Genomic DNA, 24487 nt, shown 5'->3' with positions numbered 1-24487 from the left:
TGTTTTATAGGGTTTTGATCAACCCCCTTCCTTCCCCCTTGTTCCTTCTCAGGTTTTCCCCTTATTGGCTAGGTAATTCTACATGCCCAGTCATTCCTTTTTGCTGGCTCACTGCCACTGAATGAGGGGTGGAGATAGAGGCAATTTACAATTAACTGGATTGGAAAGAATGAGTTACATTGGATAAGAATTTGAACATGGCAGTTTTCAAAGAGATTAAGGTAACCCAGTAGCCTAAGAGTTCCTGGGATTCCAAGATCTTACTTTAACTGGAAGCCTAGAAGGATCCTTAATCCCCAAGGGTAAAAGAAGACTCTCACTTCTTCTTTCCAGGATTCACAGATCATGTCTCCTCTGCAGTCTTTGCATTGCTTTCTGCCAACAGTTTGGCTCTTTGGTACTCACTGACACAGTCATCCCTATGATAGAAGAATGTCCAATTTTCTCTTTTGGTGCTGTGACTCCTTCTTCTACAGCTTTGACCTGGGGGAGGTGGCAGGTCCCAACAACCATGCCCTCAGGGCACCATGCACAGCCCATCTTGGCTCATCTCTTCTCTATGCTTGGAAAACTGACCTATCTACTATTCAAAGTTAAGATCGACTTCTCCATGAAGCTATGAAGCTCTTCTGCCAAATTTCATAGCTCCCAGGGATAGTTCCATATATATATATATGTATATACATATATATATATATATATATATATATATATATATATGTATATACATATATATATATGTATATACATATATATATACATATGTATATATATGTGTGTGTGTGTGTGTATACGTATATATACGTATATATATATATTAGTGTTTAGTTTTATTTTTGAGAGAGAGCGTGAGCAGGGAGGGGCAAGGAGAGAGGGGGACAGAGGATCTGAAGCGGGCTCTGAGGTAATAGGAGTGAGCCAGACACGGGGCTCGAACTCAGGAACCATGAGATCATCACCTCAGCCAAAGTCAGACACTCAACCAACTGAGCCACCCAGGTGCCCCCAGGGATGGCTCCTTTTGAACATGCTATAGTGAAGATTATCCTTTTTCCTAGCTATACTCTCAACTCTTTAAGAGAAGTTTATGTCTTTAGAACAATACATGCAATCTTATATTGGTAAGTGCTTGAAATGCATTCATTCTGACATGGGTTGTTGTTCCAATATTTCCACTGTATGACTTTACTGTAACACTCTAGGATTCTAAAGCTGTTATCTGAAGCACTATCTCTATTTTCATATTCTATCTAGAGCTAAGCATTCGGCTGGCACTCAACACAAGCCTGCTTATTATGATGATTCTAATAAAAATGGTAATAAACCCATTTATCTGCAGGGATTTTCACAAGAAATTATTAACAATGTAAGTCCATGTAAAAGGCACTCCTAGAAGCTAATAATTATGAACACTCATAATAAAAATCCCTGAAATAATGGTTTCTACAAAGTTTCAGCTTTTTTAAAAACAATATGTAACTACTTCTGAAAATTTTCCTCTATGTATATGCACTTCTGAGAAGTACATGAGAAATCTTCATTCTAACATAAACTAGTTAACAGAACAAAGAATATTTTTAAGATAAACTCATGCATTCTCAAAATATACCCCAACAAGTGAAATTCTAGTGTGATACACATGCCCATGTGTACTTTGTTCCTAAACAGTACAGCTGAAAGAAAAAAAAATTAAGATAAAACTGACAGCCTACATTTTTACTCTTGCCCTGAGGTAAAGTAAAATATACAATTTTCTGCTTCTATAGAAAATGAAAGCTTTAGTGTTGGATATTTTTCCTGTAAACACACACGCTTAGGACTAGAAGGACTATAACACTTTTGGTCCTTTTCATTCACTCTTTACAGGTCTCTCCCAGAAAGATGAAGACACTCTTTATCTCCAACAGGAAAGGATGTGGCAAGGATGTTAAAACTGATGGCAGCAGCTCTCCATTCCGGTCTTTACTGTCTGACCTTTGTAGCCTACGTCATTTCTTTCCAATTTCCTCATACTGAATATACTTGAACTTGTCTATTCCAATCTGACAACATAGTTTTAAAATAAAAATGAAATGTCATTCTTTGAAAGTTAAGGCAGAATGTCAATGTAATATTACAGAGAAAAATATGGTCTTTGGAATCAAATAAACCAGAGTTCAAAGCAAGACTCAAACAGCTCTCTGGCTGTGTGAATTTGGGCAAGTTACAAAAGTGCTCCAAGTATGGTGCCCATTTATACCTTAAGACAAAAGAAAGGACACTTTAACTCACTTAATCACCCTTACAGCACAGAAAAGCATGTTAAAGCATCCAGTAAAGTGTTTGATATGCAACTAATGATGAATAGTTATTTTTATAGCTATGTATCAATATAAACCAGTTTGATGCTTATTATATTATTATTATTATTATTATTATTATTATTATTTTATGTACTCAAGTTAAAAAGCTTAGGTGGGCAATTAGGTAACTGCTCATCATATAATAAACAATAGACATTTTAGACATTTCCTAGCATAGTCTTTGTTCTTAACGAGACAGAGAAAAATGAATAGAACCACACTAAGCTCTGGATCAACATTAGACTGGGTTGTATACACTGCTTTTTACACTACCCTAAATCCTTACTCTGGTTTCCATTTTCCCATGGGCTACATACCTTAACTGTTAACATGATGTAGAGGTGCAACTAAATTTACTTCAATATCAAGAAATTGCACCAAAGACTCTAAGATACCTGAGAATAAACCTAACCAAAGAGGTAAAAGATCTGTACTCTGAAAACTATAGAACACTATTGGAAGGAATTGAAAAGGACAGAAAGAAATGGAAAACCATTTCATGCTCATGGACTGGAAGAAAGAAATATTGTTAAAATGTCTGTATGATCCAAAGCAATCTATACATTTAATGAAATCCCTATCAAAATACCATCAGCATTTTTCAGAGAGCTGAAACAAACAATCCTAAAATTCGTATTGAACCAGAGAAGACCTAAGATAGCCAAAGCAATCTTAAAAAAGAAAAGAAAAGTTGGAGGCATCGAAATTCCACACTTTAGGAATGCCTGAGTGACTCAGTCAGTTAAGCTTCCAACTTCATGATCTCACAGTTTGGTTCATGAGTTCAACCTCCACATCAGAATATGTGCTGATTCTCGGTCTCCCTCTCTCTCTGCCCCTCCCTGATTCATGCTCTCTCTCTCTCTCTCTCTCTCTCTCTCTGTCTCTCAAAATAATTAATTAACTAATTTTAAAAAAGAAGTTCTTAAAAAAAAAATTCCAGACTTCAAGTTATATTACAAAGCTGTAGTGATCAAGACAATATGGTACCAGCACAAACATACACACACAGATCAGTACAACAGAATAGAAAACCTAGAAATGAACCGACAACTGTATGGTCAATTGACAAAGCAAGAAAGAATCTCCAATGGAATAAAGACAATCTCTTCAACAAATGGCATTAGGAAAACTGACAGTAACAAGCAGAAGAATGAAACTGGACCACTTTCTTATACCATACACAAAAATAAACTCAAAATAGATAAAAGACCTAAATTTAAGACAGGAAATCATCAAAATCCTAGAGCCAAACATCGGCAGTCACCTCTCTGATATGGGCTGTATCAAAGTCTTACTAGATACATCTCCTGAGGCAAGGGGAACAAAAGCAAAAATTAACTATCAGAATTTCATCAAAAGAAAAAGCTTCTGCACAGTGAGGGAAACAATCAACAAAACTACAATGAGACCTCACCTCACATCTGTCAGGATGGCTGAAATCAAAAAGACAAGAAGCACCAAGTGTTGGTGAGGATGTGGAGAGGATGTGCGCTGCATGCACTGTTGGTGGGAATGCAAACTAATGCGGCCACTCTGGGAGAACAGTATGGAGGTTTCTCAGAAAGTTCAAAACAGAATTACCCTATGACCCAGCAATTGCACTACCAGGTATTTACCCAAGGGTACAAAAAATACTGATTCGAAGGGACACATGCAGCATTATCAACAATAGCCAAGTTACAGAAAGAGCCCAAATGTCCACTGACTGATGAATGGATAAAGAAGAAGTGGTATATCTATACACACACACACACACACACACACACACACACACACATACACACATATGCAATGGAACATTACTCAGCCATCAAAAAGAATGAAATCTTGTCATCTGCAACAATGTGTATAGAGCTAGAGTGTATTATGCTAAGTGAAATAAGTCAGTCACAGAAGGACAAATACCATGTGATTTCATTCATATGTGGGATTTGAAACAAATCAACAACAAATCAAGAAACAAAACAAATGAGCAAAGAGGGAAAAAGAGAGAGAGATGTAAACCAAGAAACAGACTTTACAGAGAACAAAATGATGGTTACCAGCGGGGAGGTAGATAGGGGGATGGGCTAAATAGGTGATGGTATTAAGGAGGGCACTTATTGTGATGAATACTGACTGTTGTAAGTGATGAATCACTAAACCCTATACCTGAGAATAAGATTATACTGTCTGTTAACTAAATGGAACTTAAACAAAAACTTGGAAAGAAAAAAAACAAAAGAAATAAAAGTGACCAATACAGCTCTACAAAATGATGCCAACATTATCCACCAATTTTTTAAATAGAAGAAAATCTATTAGATTCAGATCTAGATTAGTTTGTCAAAGCTACGTTAATTCTACTTTACAGAAAAAAGTACAGCAAATGTACTAACAAAAAAAGTATTTTCACAAATCTCTAACATTACAAAATGTGACTAATAAATGTATATGAACTGGCCATGAGAATAATATGCTGCTAAAATCATTCTTTATTCAACTTACCTAAGAGTTGTGGAAACTGGATGACTCCCATAGAGTCATGCATGTAAACTGAAAAACAATACTAGTATGGAGAAATGGAAAACTAAAAAAGGGATTCACCACTCACATTCCTAAAAATATTTTTTTCACATAGCATTTCAGTCACAAATCTTCTTTTGGACAAGGAATAAAGTGAAAGAAGGGTTCTTTAAAAAGGTAAAAGGGGGCACCTGGGTAGCTCAGTCGGTTGGGTGGCCAACTTTGGCTCAGGTCATGAATATAAGCCCCGTGCTGGGCTCTGTGCTGACAGATCAGAGCCTGGAGCCTGCTTCAGATTCTGTGTCTCCCTCTCTCTCTGCCCCTTCCCTGCTCATGTTCTGTCTCTCTCTCAAAAAAATTAATAAACATTAAAAAAATTTTAAATAAAACATTTTATATAATCAGGAATTATCAGTATCATTACTTACATATTTTATACAACTGGTAATTGCTAGAAAATAAAGCCTGGAGAACATCAGAACAGATCTGCTCGCCATTATTTCCAGACACATTTTACAACTATCTGTCAAAGTTGATAAAATCAATTTCACTCATTATGACTGTTTCAAGCAACTCTTCAAATGAGGTACTTGGAGAAATGGAACTCTGGTCTAATGCAAAAGAGATTTAAGTTTTACAAGCCTTGGAGAGTTTGAGGGTCTCTGCCAGGCTGGTCCTGGCATTTAAGAACACAAAACCATGTGACCTCGTGTTAAAAGTGTCAAAATTGAAATAAGGTGATGTATTTTGTTCCTTAATATGGCAATTTAGTTTTATAAGAAAAGTGTAATCAAAATTCATAATGCCACTGTGGCTATATATCTGCTAGCTAAGGTATTACTTTTAAAATGGATTGAGGCAGAATAAAACCTGGTAATTGCATTTCAACACTAAGAGTGCTAGAAAATGAAGAAACATTAAGAGAATAAAGGACAGGAAATTAAAACTTTGTTAAGATTACAAAAATTAGAACTTGGTTGAGATAAGAAAAAAAGGACCAAAAATTAAAATGTATTCAAATTAGGACCTTACAGGACCTGACGAAAATACCTACATTTACACTAATTTTGCTTTATTATAAAAGTATCATAATTATTTTATAATTACGTATGTATTTTGTATTTCAATGAATATACTACCATTTATTATATTGCTTAGGTTTCAAAAATCTAATTTATGGTATACTGTGAAATGCTCTTCAAATGAAAAAACAAATCAATTCAAATGGATTTGAAATTATTTTAAAAATTGATTAAGTGTTAGACCATCTATATGCAGAATTTACTGGAGTAAATATATAAATATTATTGCAACTAATGTGTATAACAACAAGAGTAATCATCAGTCACATGGTGACAACCAATAAAAGCAAACATTCACAAACACTACTACAAAATGTATTGTCAGAAAAGCAAACACTGATTAACAAAGGCTATTTGATTATACTGGGTCTTTCTATAGACTTTTCAAAGTCAGCAGACATTCTTGCCATGATTTAATTGACTATAATTTTGTAAATCTTTAAGGCTATTTAATTAAAATGGGAAACCAAAATAAGAGAAAGGTTAAATATGAGAAATACAGAAAGGAAACATATGAATAAAGGAAACATATGAATCTTAATGTAAGCAATTTTATGGGTAGGATATTAAGGATGATGGATTTATATGCTATGTAATTAATCTAAGGTATTCTGCTCTAAATCTATTTGTAGCAGAAGCTCCTAATGTTCTATTAAGACATAAAATAGACTATATGTTCATAATTCCTAAACTCTAGTTTCACAAAGGAAGATATGTATCTTAAGGTATTTAAACACTAAGCAAAAGCCATACCAGATAGAAACATTGTAACTTCGTTCTATACTCTAAGAATAACCTCCAGATATAACAAAGAATATCCTATAAGTATGCAATAAATTACTTATCTAAAACTATCAACAAAATTTTCAAGAGAAGTAAAAATAACTTTAGTCTATTGCCAAATAATATTGTGTAATATAGATCCACACTTTAATGACCCTAAATTTGTTTGGTAATTCTACTGCAGGAAACTTTACAATGACATAATATATTGCATACAAGATCTGGCAAATAACGTATAAAAAATGGAAGCCCAAATTTATGACTTGACATTTATTATGCTTTATGCCCGTTATCCTCTTACTGGTTGTTTAGTAGTAAAGCACTTCTGTGCCTCTCGATTAAATCTGTCCTCAGAAGCTCCTAAGTTAATAAATTTAAATATGCATATTTACATACATGTTTACATTAAATATAACAAACATACTTAACATATTATACGGTAAATGTAATATACATATTTATTTATTTCCTTAATATTTAATACATATTTAAATATTTCCTTCATATTCAAGAAATATAAAATATGCTTTTGGGGTGCCATCTGCCTGGCTCAAGTGAAAGAGTATGCAACTCTTGGTCTTGGAGTTTTAAGTTCCAGCCCCACATTGGGTGTAGAGATTATTTACATAAATGAATAAACTTTAAAAAAAAGATGTAAAATATGTTTTTAATATTACAATTTGTACCAGGCTACCTTTCAGATCACCCTACACATATCTTAAATAAATCAGATAATAATTTTACATATTCAAATACACATTTTTTTAAAAAGGGTTAACCATGTGGGAAGTCTGTTAACTCTTTTTAAAAATTTATTTATTTATTTTAGTTTTGGTTTTTCAGGGTTTTTAAAAAATTGTTTTTAATGGTTATTTATTTTAAAGATACAGAGTGTGAGTGGAGGAGGGGCAGAGAGAGAGAGAGAGAGAGAGAGGGAGACACAGAATCTGAAGCAGGCTCCAGGATCTGAGCTGTCAGCACAGAGCCTGACATGGGGCGCAAACCCACAAACTATGAGGTCACAACCTGAGCAAAAGTCGGATGCTTAACCAAATGAGTCACCCACGTGTCCCAGTTTTTTGGTTTTGTTTGTTTGCAATTGTTGTGATGAGCACTGTGTTGTATGGATGCACTGAGTCACTACATTGTACACTTGAAACTAATGTTACACTGTATATTAACTAACTGGGATTTGAATAAAACCTTAAAAAAACACACAATAAAAAATTTTAGCAATTGGGGCACCTGGGTGGCTCAGTCGGTTGAGCGTCCGACTCGGGCTCAGGTCATCATCTCATGGTTCGTGAGTTCGAGCACCATGTCAGGCTCAGTGCTGACAGCTCAGAGCCTGGAGCCTGCTTTGGATTCTGTGTCTCCCTCTCTCTCTGCCTCTCCCCCACTCATGCTCTGTCGGTCTTTCACAAATAATAAATAAACATTAAATTTTTTTTTAAAAAGTTAGCAATCCAGAAAAGATGGAAATATATATACTGATTGCAGGCTGTTGCACTGTCCATTTTCCTTTTGCTCTCACATAAATGCATGCAGTGCCTCTTAAAATAAGAGACAATTTTCAGTTTCGTTTTTAAATACTAGGCAACAATAAATAAGAGAATAGGGTGCCTGGGTGGCTCTGTCGGTTAATCATCCAACTTCAGCTCAGGTAATGATCTCACAGCTCGTGAGTTTGAGCCCCCGCGTCTGGCTCTGAGCAGCCTGGAGCTTGCTTCAGATTCTGGATCTCACTCTCTTCTCTGCCTTCCTCCACTCGCTCGCTCTCTCTTTCTCTCTCTGTCTCTCTCTCTCTCAAAAATAAAACATTAAAAAAAATGTTAAATAAAAGAGAATGATGATTTTTTTAAAGAGAATGAGATTAATGAAAATGAGGTAACGACAGAATAACTTCAGGAAATGTTCTTTATTGAAAAAAGCAACATTCACAGCAATGTATATAATATGCCACCTCTTGTGAAAAATGTAAATTCGAGAGGTGGGCAATACTATACATGCATAGTCTCACATGCAAAAGAAACTCTGCAAATAAGAGTAGACAGTTGTTAGGGGGAAGGCCTCTCCAGGCAGATGGAGGCCAGGAATTGAAAGATTTTTAACTCTTATCTATTTTTATGCCTTGTTTTTGAACCATTTTATATATTACTGGTTCCAATCACCAAATAAAATTTGAATTGTAAACAATTTAAAAATCAATGACTCTTAATAAATTAAATTTTAAACAATCTTTTAATCCTATGGCTTTGGCATGGTTTTTCTTTTTACATTTTAAACAATAACCGTTTCACCCATGAGTGAAGCTTGCCTAAAACAAATGCATTCACGTAGTCTGATAATACCTACAGTAGAGCCATACTCCTACCAGCTTAATCTCAGAGAGCAACAGCTTTGTAGGCCTCAATCTTCTACTAAGAAGTACTTACAAAGGACTGCAAAGCTGAACATGATGTCTTACCCCTTATCCCCTCAGATCTCACCCTCCTGGCCTGTTATTCAACTCTAGCTTCCCTTCTGCCCTCTGGCAAGTTCTTGACTTGACTGCTGACTGCTTTTGGCAGGAGAGTTTCTTCCTCACATGGTTCAAATATCATCTTCTTAGTAAAGCCCACCTAACCACCCTATTTAAAATTGCACACCCACATTCTTGTGTTCTTTTGGCCTTCCATTACTGATTTACTCTCTTTCCCCTCTAGAAAACAAGGCAGTAATCTTGTCCATTTCTTTTCTTTTTCTTTTTTTCTTCCTATAAAAGTGCCAGGAATATTCATTGTTCAATAAGTATTTGTTGAATAGATAAATAATAAACAAAATTCAATGTATCCAAAATGGACCTCCATTTTCCTCACCCTCTGCCCACACCTGAAACACACCAATCACCCACACTCACCCCTCTTCCTTTATTCGCAAATTCAATGTATCCAAAATGGACCTCCATTTTCCTCACCCTCTGCCCACACCTGAAACACACCAATCACCCACACTCACCCCTCTTCCTTTATTCGCGGTCTCTGGGAATTGTACTAGCATATGAATCCAAAGCCCAGGAGTTACCTTGTAACTCTCCCCCATTACACCCTGTATGTAATCAATCACCTACTTCTATCAATTTTCTTTCCTCACTAGGCTCACCTCTACCACCACTTTTACTCTTTCATCAAGACTCATCTCTCATGGGTCTGGTACCATATCATCCTAGTTGTCTTTTGTTACTATCCCTAGGAACTAAAAAGTCCATCCTTCCATGCTACAACCATTACCTGTAGCGTAATGTGATCATGGCATTCACCAATGAAAAAATAATCTTCAAAGCTCCCCATGATCTATGGAACTGATTTTCCACTCTGACTACTCATTACAATTGCCCAGAGATTTTTAGCAATTCTACACAAGTGCTCCATCACAACTATGGTATCTAAACCAATGACATCTCCCCAGGTGATTCTAAGAATCAGTGATCTACAAGGTATAATCCTAAACCTCTGAAGATGATGTACAAGGCCTTTCCTGAGTTCTACCAACAGCTTTTGAGCCTCATTTCTCCTACCTCCAGACATACTTGAAGCAAACACACTATTTGCCATCATGCTGTTCTTCCACCTTTGCCTCCTCAGGCATCCTGACTCACCTGGCAATGCACCTGTGTATGACGTCTAGTTTGAAGGAAGTACTGCACTTTGCTCTTCTCCTTGGGGACTTCTTCCCTTACAATCCTGTGTATCCTATATTTTTCTCCATTATAGCAGTCAACTATAGCATGGGCATGGAAATACTTGCTGAAAATACTGGCTGAAATCAAATTTACCCAAAAAAGTTTGTAAATAAGTTACTGTTTCCACAATCAAACAGATACTACGTTATCTTTTATCCTTTTGAGCTCCAAGCCACCAGTCAATGTTAATGCAATCAAGTCAATGAAAACATTCCACCTATAATTTTAAGAACTCTGTTACTATACATTACTCAAACATATTAAATAAAAACGGGTATAAAAACTCTAGCCTTGCATGGGTTAGAAAAATATTTTTTTCTAAGAATGTTTTAAAATCTATCTTTAATTAAAAAAAAAGAAAAGAGTAATATGTGAACCATGAAAAGCAGACCATAAGAAAACCTACAGTTATGAGTGATGGCTTTAAGTTTATTATCTTAAATCCAGTCACTAACTCTTTGGAACAGGTAAGTAACAAACATAGACAGAAATGCAGAATGTCTATTTCCCTCCTATGATCTACCCCAAAGTAAAACAGAACAAAAAGTCATTTTTAAGGAATAAAGAATGGACTGGATATTTGAATACAGAGAGCGATTTAAAAAAAAGTTATACAGAGGTCTAAATCTTAGAGCCACATTAGAATCACCTAGGGAGTTTGAAACATCACCTATGTGGCAGGTCTCACCTGTTAAGAGATTCTGATATAATGGTCAAGGATGGGTTCCAGCACCAGATTTTTTCCGAAGTCCCCCAGGGGATTCAATTGTGCAGTCAGGCTGAGGAAGTACTGAATCAGCACGTTCCCTGCTACAGCAAAGCCCATCTTTCAGAAAGCAATTGCAATAAACCCTTTCCAATCAACGTTCTCTTTCCCATGAGGGTAAAAAAGAATATGAACATTGTACACTGGAAAACATTAATAGTAGTTAAGAGTTATACAGGACTTATTATGTGTCAAGCATTAGTCTAAGGCCTTCTAATACGTTGACCTTTTTACGTCTCACAATGGCTCTGTAAAGTTGGCACCATTTTATACCATTCTGCTTCTGCGAAAATAGCTAACAGCTGCAGAACACTTAACACTGCCAGGCATTATTGTGAGTGCTGTTATATACATTGACTCATTTAATCCTTACAACCGTTCTACGAGGTGGGTACTGGGATTATATCCATTTGATAGATGAGGAAACTAAGGCACAAAGAAGTTGTTACTGTCTCAGGCCATACAGCTAGTGAATGGCATATCTACAACTTGAAGCCAAGTATTCCAGCTCTAGATTTGGTTAAAAAACAAATTCTTAGTGGCCTGTGCTTTACAAAAGGCAAAAAATATATTTACATGCCATCAAACCACTAAACGTGCCTTTGTTTTACTCCTCTTCAGTAAATTAATACAAACAAGAGAGGAAAATGTTCACCTAAGAAAACTCAGATAAAGACCCCGTGATCCCAGTTCCAACACACACATCACCGTGAACCCAAGTGGAGCTCTCCTGACTTAGAATGAAAGAGAATTCAGAAGGATGACAAAGATGGGAAACCCAACTCTGTATCAGACGTGAAAGCAAGACAACGTTAGAAGCGGGACTCCCTCCTCCCTCTGAGCTCCATGAGGACAAGGAAGGTCTATGTGTGTTCACTGCTGATGGAGACATATTTGGGCAAATGAAACCAGCCAGCTATATAAGATGTGAGATGACTGAATTCTAAGGCAGACTAGTTTAAATTTAATTTACCACTGTAATTTCTCTCATACTTCGTAACACTCATCATGGGTATTAAATATACTCAACTCCTATAAAATTTATTTCTATATATAGGAACATTAGATTAAAAGAGATTTTTTCATTAAAATGTTGATTGTTCAATGTTTTCATTTGGGCGTGCAAATTTTACCTAAAATTAAACTTACATTTATATAAAAATGTAATAAAAATTATATAACATATGATTATACAATAAATTATCAAATTAATGAAAATAGACATTTCTAATAATCAACTTGATAGCGAGGTAACCACATTGCTAATTCTAGGCCAAGATGTTAGGAATTCTCTTGGACTTCACTCTGTGCTCCTCAGGTGGGACAGCCATTGAGTCTCTAATCTGGTTTGATTTCTCCATGTGTAGCTAGTGTTTCCATCATCCTCTTGATGAGCAAAGCACAATCATGTATCTGTCCTTAACCAATGACACAACAGATGCATTCTGGGTTCTCACCAGAGAACATGCGTAACTCAAACTTCCTGTTGGCCAACCTACTATGAAACATCTTAGCGAGAAGCAATATCCATGGAGGGCTTTCTGAAAGCTATTCTAAATTTTAAAATAAAATCAAGTAAGGCAGGAGGCAATGGTGCACTTGAACATAATTGCACTGTCTCCAAGTAGAACTCCTCCTGCAGAACTGCCCGTCTGTGTGGCACTCCTGGCTTATGTTGAGGTGATTTACAAGAAATATTGAAACAATTCATACTGTTCTACTCACAGAAGGGTGCTGAGTTTTGTGATCCCTCAGAGCCCCTCTCTGTTCTACAGGAAAGATCTCTTTCAGGTCTCAGTATCTAGGTAAAGTTCTCTTTAACAACAGCAAAACATGAGCCCAACCCACATTTTTAAAGATTTTTTTTTATTTTTCTACATTTTCCTTTTTCCTTTATTTCTTCACATTTGAATTTAATTTTATTGCATACTACTTTTATTAGCATGCATATATTTTTTTAAGCTATCTCTCTTTAATGAATGAAACTGAAAGAGAGAATGAAAAGTGCAGATGCCATTGACAGTGAAGAATGAGGGACAGAGCTTGAAAAATGACAAATGGTGAGTAAAGATTTTAGAAACTCAATGAATTAAGAAATCCATTCCATTCGTTAGTTAGTTCCAAAACAGGGTTTGCTGATTTTTTTTTACCATTGTTTTGGTTTATTTAATTTAGAAACTTATCACATACTGTGCCATAAATGTCCCACACCTTTCTAAGACAGGGTCACCTTAAATGCATGTTATCATTCAAAAGTATTTGTATGTGGTTAAGCCTTAACTAGAGTGTTGTTTAATAGTTAGGACAGTAAATGAACAGAACGTTAGAATTCCGAGGGAACGGCAATCCCTTAATTTTTCAGTTTACTCAGGCTTTCTTATTGCTCAATCATATCAAATAATGACTCAGATGACTAAAGACGCTGAATTTTTTATTTTAATGAAGTTTATGGCTAGCTCAAATACCTCATTATTAAAAGGTACACCTTTGCTCAAAACATGTAACATGTTATTATCAAAGGAAAATGCCGTATCAGTTATATTACTGAATACATTTATTTGCATGATGAACACTAATTCATTCGATAGAAAAGAGACTGAAATAAATGTTTCTAAAAACATACGGGGTTTTTTGGAGACCAAGACAAAGCAAGCAGAAGTAAAAAGTTGACTTGGAATTTCTTCAGGAAATTAGTATACTTATGATCAATTAAGGAGGAAAAATATCCAAAGCTTTTAATCTAAGATAGTATTTATGTCATCATGGAACTTATTTCAAATTGTGTGGAGGCATCTTTCTCACTTACTATTTTCCACAATTTGTCAGAATCATCTTATAAAGCATATGTTGTCACAATTCAAGTGATAAGGCATCCATTAACAATAACAATAAACTAGCTAAGACTACAAAATATGGAAAAACCACACCATGTTTCTCCTTCAACTTGGAATGCAATTTCATTTTGTACAAGGAAGAAAACAATGTAGCAGAAAAGAAGCTGCATAAAATCAATGCATGATGATTTCATCTGACAAGCGAAATGGGGGTGGGAAGGGTAGGTGTGAGCAGGTTACCGCTTTTAGTTAAAAACTAAACTGTGAATAAGAACCAAGAAAAGATGTTTGAACGACTGAATTTTTGATCCAAGTCCCCACTTATGCTTCTCCATACATATTAATATACTCTGGGGGCATAAACCATGTTCATGATACAGCAAAATTAGCATTGCAGAAGAGTGAAGCCCCTAAGTTAACAGGAAGATTCCAGGGAGGATGTACAATAGCCCTTTAAGAATGGCACAACTATTTTAACCTTAATGGTTATGTTATGAAGAACTTATATGTAGTTAAGTTTTTTATGGTATAGCTCTCTGGTATTATAAGCCCAGAGAAACACTTCAAGAACATACCCTTTTGTGAAATAATGGAATTTTCTAGGGTGTTTATAGCCTTTAGGGGGCCAAGATGAGACATAAGACATTCTGGCTTGAAATTAACTCTTTAAGGAATCTAATAAAAAATCTGTTTAGTCCTAAGAAATGGTTTTTAAGCCCAAAGAGAAATATCTTTATCAATATAGAGCTATATTTTATTCGAAACATTTAATTGAATGAAATAAGACACATGCATTCTCTGGCTCCATTTAACTATAAACATTAAGAAGATAAATACACACTGTTCTGAAGATGAGTCTTAGATGAAATGTAAAACTCCCTCATAGGGAGAAGAAGAATCATTGAAATTAAAATTACTTAATGCTTGAATATAAAGGATCACACTAAAACAGAAACCAAAGAAATAGAACTTGCAATTCTCCTAAGGCACATGCTGAAACTGGATTGGCTGAACTATTTTTTTTTTTTTTTAACAGTGAGGACTTTCTAGTTACTAAAAATACACCTACAACAAAGGAAGTATAACTATATTATATGACACACAATTCTAACAGCCAAGTTGGAAAAAAAATCTTCTGTAAATTACAGTATTTAAAATACACATCTCATTCTCACTAGAAAATCATTTCATCTTCTAGAGAATATTTTAATAAAAATTTCAACATGTGCGTTATCTGCCTCAAAATATCAGGACTCATAAGCATACCTGGGCCAGGCAGTTAAAATAAACATGCAAGGAAAGCCTGTTGTTAGAATTAGGATATGAAGGGGACTGAAGACTGCTGGCCTCTCCTAAAAGCATCTGAAAACAAAAACAGAAAACCTTAAAACACTCCATGAGCCAAACATGTTTAAGAGCCATATGCAGCCTCCCAAGCTGCCAGATTGCAGCTCAGAGAACTAGAAAAACAGTAGCCAAGATAGAGCTCTACCACAAAAGCGAACTTAGCCAACAGTAGATGCCAATAAATTCTCACACTCACAGAATGAATAAAATAGAATGATTTTTCACGAATATGCTTTAGTTAGTAATCTTTACTTATACAATTTGAGGTATAAATGAGTACAACAGCAACCCATGAAGTGTGTTGATTAACATATGCCATATGTCCTAGGACTCTAGATGTTTCTACCTCCAAGTACCAAAGGGAGAATCATAATTCTGACTCTCCAATGGTCTTAGGCACACAGAGAACCAGTCCATCTGAGGCTGATCAGCAACTAAAGGCCTCTTTAGTCAGGAGAGGTCAAGTCATTCCTGGGACCTAGGAGTGATCTGGGCGCACATTCTGTGATCTCTTGCGACACAGGGGCTGGTCTATCATAAGCACGTTAATTTACTAAGAACTTGATGAAAAGTGGTGCATACCAAATGCATTTGTAATCTATTTTATATATCATTAAATACAGAAAGAAAAAAAGTAAAAGGGGATGAGATGACAGAGAGAGAAACAAAGCAAGAAGCCCCCATGCAAGACATTTTTCCCAGACCATGAGGACCTTACCCCAGGGAGGAAGTAAAGCTATCCATCATTTCCTGCAAAAGTGAGCACCACAGGAACAGGTTCTAGCTACCTGAAAGCCAAGTTCCTGGTGTTCATATAGTTGATTGCACAATGAGACACTATTAACCTCTGTTTCTACTGAAAATTCCAGAGAAACTCAGAAAAAGGGGCTATTGTTCCGGCAACCCATCTAGAAACCTATACAATAATTTTTTTTCTTTAATATTGAGTCTCATCTATTTGAGATTCCTTAAATATGTATATTAGATCATCAATTGTTAGATAATATTTTCCACACTGTTTTTTTAAGATAAACTATTATTATGGTGCTCAAAGACTGAAGCAAATATGTGTAATGCATCATTTAAACATGCAGACTTCCATGTTTTATAGTAAGTTCTACTGACATGGAATCCCCATACTTTCAGTATTTTTGAAACTTTCTTGCTCTTTGCCAAAAAAACTTTAAAGTTGGATTCTTTAACTGAAAAGAATTCAGCTTATTTTTAGTTTGACTCTTTTGATATAGACAAATCATTCATTACTAATCATTAAAAAATATAATAAAATATCGATGAATCCATGTTATGTATAATACATGATCTATTCAGCAACAATTATGGCTATAATAATTAACATTTATTGAAAATTTACTGTGTACTAAACACTATATGAAGGGCTTTCCATAGGTTTTTTCGCCAATTCACTTAATCTTCTCCAAAAATTATGTAACAGACACTGTTATAATGTCCAATTTCAGATGAACTAAACAAGGCTCGAAGAACTAACTTACCAAAGACAAGAGAACTCAAACCCAAGTTCAAGTGTATCCTCTCTCTCTCTCAATTAATGCTAAATTGTATATAAAACAGAGAAAGTACACTTTCATTGAACAGTAAATAATACTAAAAGATTTCTAGGTTTTATAAAAATTGTAATTTATCATAAAGAAAAGCTACAAAGTCTATATAGTTTAATTATGTTTGCTCAATCCTCTTCCTGGAAGATCTTCAAGCCTGTTTATCATTTTTAAAAGATAATATTGCACCATGAATGCTTCATATATTTAAACTCAAAATTCATCGGCAGTGCTCTTAACTCTGTAAGAACTTTTATTAGGAGGAAAAGCCAAACAAAATTCCGAAATCCATGAAAGGTATAGATAAAGGAAATTCAAGATTTTAAGAGAATTCTATCACAGATGGATCTTTTAAAAGAAAAAAGAAAACAAAGTTAAAGATCCTTTCATAGCTTGTTATACGACCAGATGTACAATTTCACCTTTACTGAGGACACCAATGTACAGTAAAATAGAGGATTCTTTTCAAATAATGTGAACAGTAGCAAAGAATGGACATCATATGAACTAACCTAAAATCTAAACTGGAAAACCCTAGTTTGGCTGTGATCCAACTGATCTACTCAGGAGTCCCATATAACACAGAACGCATCCTAATATTAACATGCTTAAATTATTACTTAATTGTATATTTACCATTACTAAATTTATTAACAGATGCTATTTAATAAATACCTTGGCCATGAAATGTTCCATCATTCCTTTAAATAAGACCTGAGACTTTGTACTACCAAAGCAATGCTCCCTCAAAATTCTGTTTAAATAGCTCTTTAAAAACTGATATTCCAAAACAAAGTAAATTCTATGTAATTGTTAAGCAAAAGATAAAGTCAACCTTCTAAAACAGCACAACTTTAGAGAATAATATTTTCTTTTGTGAGGAAAAAAAGATAGAAATGATTTCTTCATATAGATTGTGAACTCAGTTGATAATCTAGTATGAGTGTAAATTTAAATGTATTTTGAAAAGTTAATGAAAATACTGTGATCATGACGTTACATCTTGTAAGATTTGCAATTTCTTGGTTTATCTGTTCTTTTATGTCAGTTTATGATATGACCTAAAGTTCCACTATAAAATGCCTATATTAAAAATAAAATATTAAGTCGATTCTTGAGCATGTAGGTCACCTGAGTTTACTTTACTCTCCTGGAACATAAATGGGTACACAGCTAGATGAAATGGGTTCACAGCTAGATGAAGACGGCAGGATCAACGAAAACTTGAAGGGAAGGACATTTAAACAAAAGGTTCGTTAAGACCTTCTATGTGATGTTAAGGCAATAAAATACCAAATAAAACATTATAAATTTCCATCTCTATTTTTAAATATCAATAATTTTGTTTACTCATCCATACAGAGTGAATGTCTCCAAAGTTGTATCTTCATATAAACAAAATCAACCTAATGTGTTTTCTATACTGTGTATTTGTTTTATGCCTTTCAGTTAGTTTTATAGTAAATGCAGAAACAAATATTTTTCAGTGAGTTTATTCTAAAATACCTATTTTTAACTATAATGTTCTTGCATTGCAAACATTTTTATTCTACAGGGTAGTCATAGTTATACAAAAGAAAAATTACAATTTTAGTATCAAAAGAAATGAGATAATAACAATTTTAAATTTGCATAGTACATATTCCAAATAACTATTTATTGATAATTTTTAGTTTCTTTAATAGATAGAAGAAATATTCCCTAAAAGTGTAAATACCACAAAGTATTAAAAATAAAGCAAAATTAACTAAAGTAATTACACAGTAATTACTAAAGTAATTACAAAGTAACTGTGTAATCTTGAGGTATCATGACTTCTCAAGGAACCTATTTTCATGTTTCTTCTATAACGGGAGACAAGAAAAATTTGAAAAGATAAAAAAATGAGTTAAGTTATAATTTACATATGTGTGCAGCTGAGTATATCAAACTCCAACGACCTGAAAACCAAACTACTAAAAACTGCAATACACCAAATGTTAAATTAAATTTTTACTAACACTAACCTTTAGAAAAGCTATTTCAAACAAAATTGTATTTCTCTTCAAAACAAATTTCTGAAGGAAAAAAAAAATCCCAGAGTATTTCATAAAACTAATTATCACAATAAAAGAACAGTTCCTAACTCAGATTATATAAACAACAGCTGCCGTTCAGGAAATAGAACGGCAGACAGAGACCAATTGTAGGGAACCAGTCATAATACTAAACAGTTACTTAACATCTTCATAACTTCTATTTTCCCAGGTAACAAGCCCCCTTTATTTTGTGAATAAATCTATCATAAATGATACCTTTTCCTATGATTTAAAAACATACATGTTAAATTTCCACCTGAAAATCTTCCAAGAAAACTGAAACTGTTCGGAAACAAAGAGATGCAATTATACACCTAACCAAAACAACAACAGCAACAACCAACCAAGTACCAAATGCTAAAAGTTACAACCCAAGAGAATAAAATTAGTCCCCTTGTTAGAGACAGGAAATGGATAAGCACGTATATCAACACCAATAAAGCAAATAGAGGGGAAAGAGCATCTTCCAGAGATGTGACCATATATACAGATTCCTGCTTAAAGTTAAGGGCCATGCTAATAAAAAACACCTCCCATAGGCCTCGGCTCTGTGAAGAAAGTTATTCCCCACAATCCACCTTGTGTCCATACACGGCTGATGCTGTCATTTTCAAGCAAGAGAATAAACATAGTCATTGCCCCAGACAATAAACTGGCAAGAATCTATAATATGTGAACATTTTCATCACAGCCTGTCTTACCTCATAAGACCAGACGCACTGAGTTCCACCAAAGCGTCGAACACATCGTCCTACTTCCACGTCCTCATGAGTTGTGTACATTTCTCTGAGGCATTCACCAATATGTGGCACCATCCTCCTGAGAACCTCTCGACTGAAGATCATGCCAGGTCCTCCCATACAGAAGTTCTCTCCAGGCTCCAGCCCCAATTTTCCAAGTTCTTCAATGTTCCCCAGGCCAGTCTGGCCCAGGTAGAGAGGCTTGCTGCTATTGAGTGATCGAAGAAACTCTTCTAACTTATCACCTACAAAGAGAAAGGCAACAATCTCTCCTTTTCCTAATTTCGTAATCATTTAGAACATACAAAGTAAGGGAAAGACCTTTCAACATTGTGCACAAACTCACCAAAAGTCATAATACAGCTGAAAGGAAGAAAGACCTCTCTGAATATTCTATTACTTTAAAACTATGAAATTTCCGTTACTAATTAAGTCATAATAAAATGTTCTTAACCTTCTACTCAAGGTCACTGGAAAACCTTAAGTATAATAATCACCAGACTTTTTTTTGTAAAAGGTGAGATTATGATAAGGAGAATAATGATAAATTTCTTAGCATATCTGAGTTAATGATAAAATTTTCAGAAAATAACAACATTTATATTCAGCACTGATTGGCAGATTGTTGATATCCAATTAGTATTTTCTCCTGATAAATTGGTCGTGTTTTGTCCTGAACTAAACTCGAGTCACATACAAACAAAAATTGAGAGAGAGAAAGAATATTAAAGTTGTGTTGGAATTTAACTTGGGAACTTTGAAAAGCACCTTTTTGGAAAAAAAAATTTGTTAAAATAATAATATAATTGGTTTCCTTACAGTAAGTAAGTTCATCAAGAAAAACCACTTAACCGTCAAATTGTGTAGCTAAAACACATTTGGTATTCTACAAAGCGACACAATGAAGTAGCCACCTTCTTTATATTCCCAGTCAGCATCTTTACTATCGTTTTTTGATGAGAACTCATCTGCAGTCATTTATCTTGAAGCCACGCCACACCTCCCCCCCACCCTTGGATTTCAATGAGTTTTAGCTATTATTGGGTTCTTAATTCAAAATGCATTTCATTCTTAATAGAGATGGAATGAATATGGCACTTCGGTGTTCTGATGGACAGTCTTTCAAACCGTTAAGAGAAATGACAGAAGTAGATGCTGTTCGTGCATTTTAGAAATTCTCTGTCAAGTGTGGCAAACTTCTGCCAGGAAACCTTTGTGACTTCAACCATACGCAGAAGACAAGGGGACTAGAAGCGATCTATCACTTATAGCTATAGATAGCTATACATCTGAAATCTGTCTGTAAGATACCGTATTCATTAGAAAGGCAACCATTTATTTTTGTATCGAATCACCAATGGAATGACTTCGCTCTTCCCAACCTAACCCCAAGAAATCTCTAGTTAATACTCCACACTCACTCCCTGAGCCAAAACGGAATTTGTTTGTTTTTCCTTGAATCCTGTGAAAGACTACCTGGATAAGGAGAAAGCAACGAGGCTTTCTTAACAGTAAGGAAGGGCTGTCCCCCTTTGACCAAGAAGCTGGGAAATGGAGGAAGGAAGCACTGGGAGACCCTACTTCAACACAACCCTGAGACTTCCCTTGCGCCCATCTCCATCTCCACAGCGGGCGGTACTGGGAAGATTTACTCCCGCTCTTAGGAACTTCTCTCTGCTGAGTTTAGAAATCTCTGGCCAGAGCCACCCACGATGAGGGTGAAAGACCGCGCCTCTTTTAAAACTGACAAAGTTTTCTCCTGCTGTGGCTGCGCGTGGTTTGGGGGAAGGACTCCAAGCCTCTGCTTATCGCCGCCGCTACCTAGATGGACTGGAAAGGATCCACACTAGTACATGCTAATACAGCTTGGAGCTCCTGGGGTCTGGATAAGTCACCCGCGCTCTCACCTTCTGCGCACCACCAATTCCTGAAAATGCTCTCCTCCGCCCGGGGTTTTATTGAGGTGGGCGGGGGGCGGGGTGGGGGTTAGGGCCCGACTCTGTGCAGCACTGCTGTGGCTGGAAGGAGGTGAGCGCTGGAGCGATGTGGGTGTGGGTGCTCAAGGACTCCCGGTGCTTGACGGGGTCGTAAGAGAGGGAAGGAAACGCAGAGGGAACGGTCCCGAATAGCGAAAATAATTCCTTAATCTCACCATTTCTGAAACCGCGCTAGATCCAATCAAAACAAAAGGGTTGTGGAATAAAGCTAGAACACCCGTATCCAGGCCGGCTCTCGCCCGCTTCCTCGGTCTTCCCTTCCTTTACTGAGGACACGCCCCTCTAGATAGATTTGGGAAACTACTACCACCCGGGCTTTCGGAGGAGGACAGAGTAGGAAACGCCTTTGGCTAACCCTAAAGTCCCTTTCCTCAGCGTTGACACAGAGTGAAGAGTAGGGGCAAGCGCTGGGCGGAAAGGAGAACAGCAAGAGTGAGAAAGGCTAATAAAACCGGTCAGGTGTGAGGAGGGTCCACACTGCAGCAGAAGAGGAGGAGCGGACTAGGCATGGTGGGCGGATGCGAGGGGTGGGGACCGAGGGCTGGGGGCTGCAGGAGCTCAGAGCACGTGCTGGCAGCCAAGCAGAGAGGGGCTGGGCAGGGATTAGGGCTGGTTGCAGAGGAAGGATTCGGGAGAAGAGGGTGGCGGGGAGCGGGCAGGCGGGACAGCCGGCGCTGGGAGGTCACCTTTGATGTAGACATCGTCGTCGGCGCGCATAAACCACTCATACTTGTCCAGGTAGTGGTCGTGCATGTACTTGATCATCATGAAGGACTTTTTCTGGGGAGGGTAGGAGTCGTCCACCCCCGGTAGCGCGATGACAGGCAGGGGTGGCGGGGGCTGGCTCATTCCGGCGTTGGGGGGCTGCTCACTGGAAAAAAACTCCACGCGGCCGGGGATGAAGCGCGCCCAGGTCCGCTGCGCCGCTAGCGCGCGGCTGCCCAGGTACTTCTGCGCGGTCATCACTCCCACATACAGGAAATCCCGGGGTCGGGAGCTCGGGGCGGCAGCGCCCCCGTCCCCGCTGCCGTTGTGGCTACTCCCCGGCCGGCCGCTTCTCCGCTGCCCAGCCGCGCCCCCGTCCTCCTCCTCGGGTTCCCCTTCGGCCCCAGGGGCGCCTGGCAGCCCCGTTGCGCCTTCGGGCTCGCGTCCTCGCCGCCGCTGCTGCAGCGGAGGTGGCTGTTGCCAGGGGCTGCTACGAAAACTGGTTGCTCCAGGCGCTGCCTCTGGCAGCGGCGGCCCCTGAAGCTCCTGGCGCGCGGGGGGCGGCGACTGCTCCAGCCGCGGCCGGGGCTGAGGTTGGGGGAGCGGCCGCTGCGCGCCAGCGCCGGGGCCAGCGGCCGAGCGGCCGTAGTAGGAGCAGAGGCTGGAGCCGCGTCTCTTCCTCTCGCTCAGCTCCGCCACTCTGGGGGCGATGAGCCAGGACGCGGCGGTGAAGCCCAGCACCAGCCCCAGTGCCACGCTCATCCACGGGCGGCGGGAGCGCACGGCCATCGCGACTGCCCCCGGCGCGGACGCTAGCTGAGTGGCTGCGGCGCTGCGCGCGGGTCCCGCGGCTCACACCCGCCCCTCCTCCGCCTCAGCGCCCCCAGCCCGGGCCGCTGCCCGCCGCCGAGGCGCCGACGCCGGCTCACGGTCGGAGCGCTCCGGGCGCCTGGCCCACTGCGGGTTGCCGCTGCCGGCCGCGCTCCCCGCTCGGCTCTAGGTCCGCGCTCCGAACGAGGGTCGGGAGTGAAACTTCTCCCGGCGGCGGCAGTGGCGGCGGCAGCAGCGAGAGGAGCTGCTGGAGGAGGAGGTGGAGCGGCGGCGGCGGCAACGCGTCCGCTCCTAGGCTGCCACCCTGTCACTGGCGCGCCTGGTCCCTCCCTCCTCCCTCCTTCCCGAGCCCCCGCCCTCGCTCTCCGCCTCCCGCTCCCCCCCGCCGCTGGGCTCCGGACTGGCCCCGAGGAGGAGCCACGAGCAGCACCGCTGCCAGCCCGGGAGAAGCGAGAGCCGCGCTATTTCCCCGTCACCCGCCCTTGGACGCCCCCGTCCCCGCCTCGGTCCAGAGCCGGCCTCCTCTCCGGAAGGAAACGATCCGGGTCGGGCCGCCTCCGGCTTCCAGCGCCGACGCCCCCTCGTTCCTCCTCCCACGGCCCTAGCTCTCCGTCCCATTTCCCGTCCCGTCCCGCCCCTCCGCCAGCCTCGCAACTCCCGCGTCCGGGGGCTCCACTGCCCTCCTCCCGGCGCGTCGGCTCCACTGACCTCATCGGCGGAGCTCGGGTCTCAGAGCCCCCGGCAGGCGCCCGCAGCTCCCGCCCCGCTCGCCTCCCCCGGCCCACAGCGGGTGACGTCCCGGCGTGACCCTTCCCCACTCTGCCCCGCCCAGGTCCGTGCGCGCTCCCCTCTTCGCGTTTGCGGTGCTTTTCGCGTCTTCCCTGCTGCTGCTCCTCCGTGTCTCTGCTCTCCGTTCGGTGTCCCGCGCACTGCTGGGGGAACCATCTGTCCCATCCTAGGTCCGGGCTCTAGGACCTAGGACCTCACCTCCCAACCTTCCTAACTTCCCAGTTTCGCCTGCCTCCTTCACCACCCCTCTCCAGTCTATGCAGAGCACCGCTGTCCCTAGGTGTCTCTCCTAAGAAAATCTCAGAGGCAGGCACTGACAGATAACGGTGAATGGGGACCCAGTCCCCAAAGAACATAAAAATCCCATGTTCCCCACCTGTTGAGTTG

At 38.9% G+C, this 24487-nt stretch overlaps 1 protein-coding gene across 1 annotated transcript in view; it reads right to left on the bottom strand.

Annotated features, from left to right (window-relative positions):
• The window catches only part of CHSY3 (chondroitin sulfate synthase 3), a 279927-nt gene extending 256658 nt beyond the window's left edge, over window positions 1-23269 (bottom strand). Inside the window, exons 1-2 of the mRNA XM_042934373.1 lie at window positions 22462-23269; window positions 19740-20023 (exon numbers count right to left, since the gene is read on the bottom strand). Coding sequence (XP_042790307.1) covers window positions 19740-20023; window positions 22462-23269 — 1092 coding nt within the window. The remainder of the gene's footprint in view (window positions 1-19739; window positions 20024-22461) is intronic.
• Window positions 23270-24487: the final 1218 nt, after the last annotated feature.

Source organism: Panthera leo, chromosome A1 (genome assembly GCF_018350215.1).
Source record: "Panthera leo isolate Ple1 chromosome A1, P.leo_Ple1_pat1.1, whole genome shotgun sequence".
Lineage (NCBI taxonomy): Eukaryota > Metazoa > Chordata > Mammalia > Carnivora > Felidae > Panthera > Panthera leo.
Note: the sequence above shows the minus strand (reverse complement) of the source record. Positions and strands in the feature narration are given on the sequence as shown.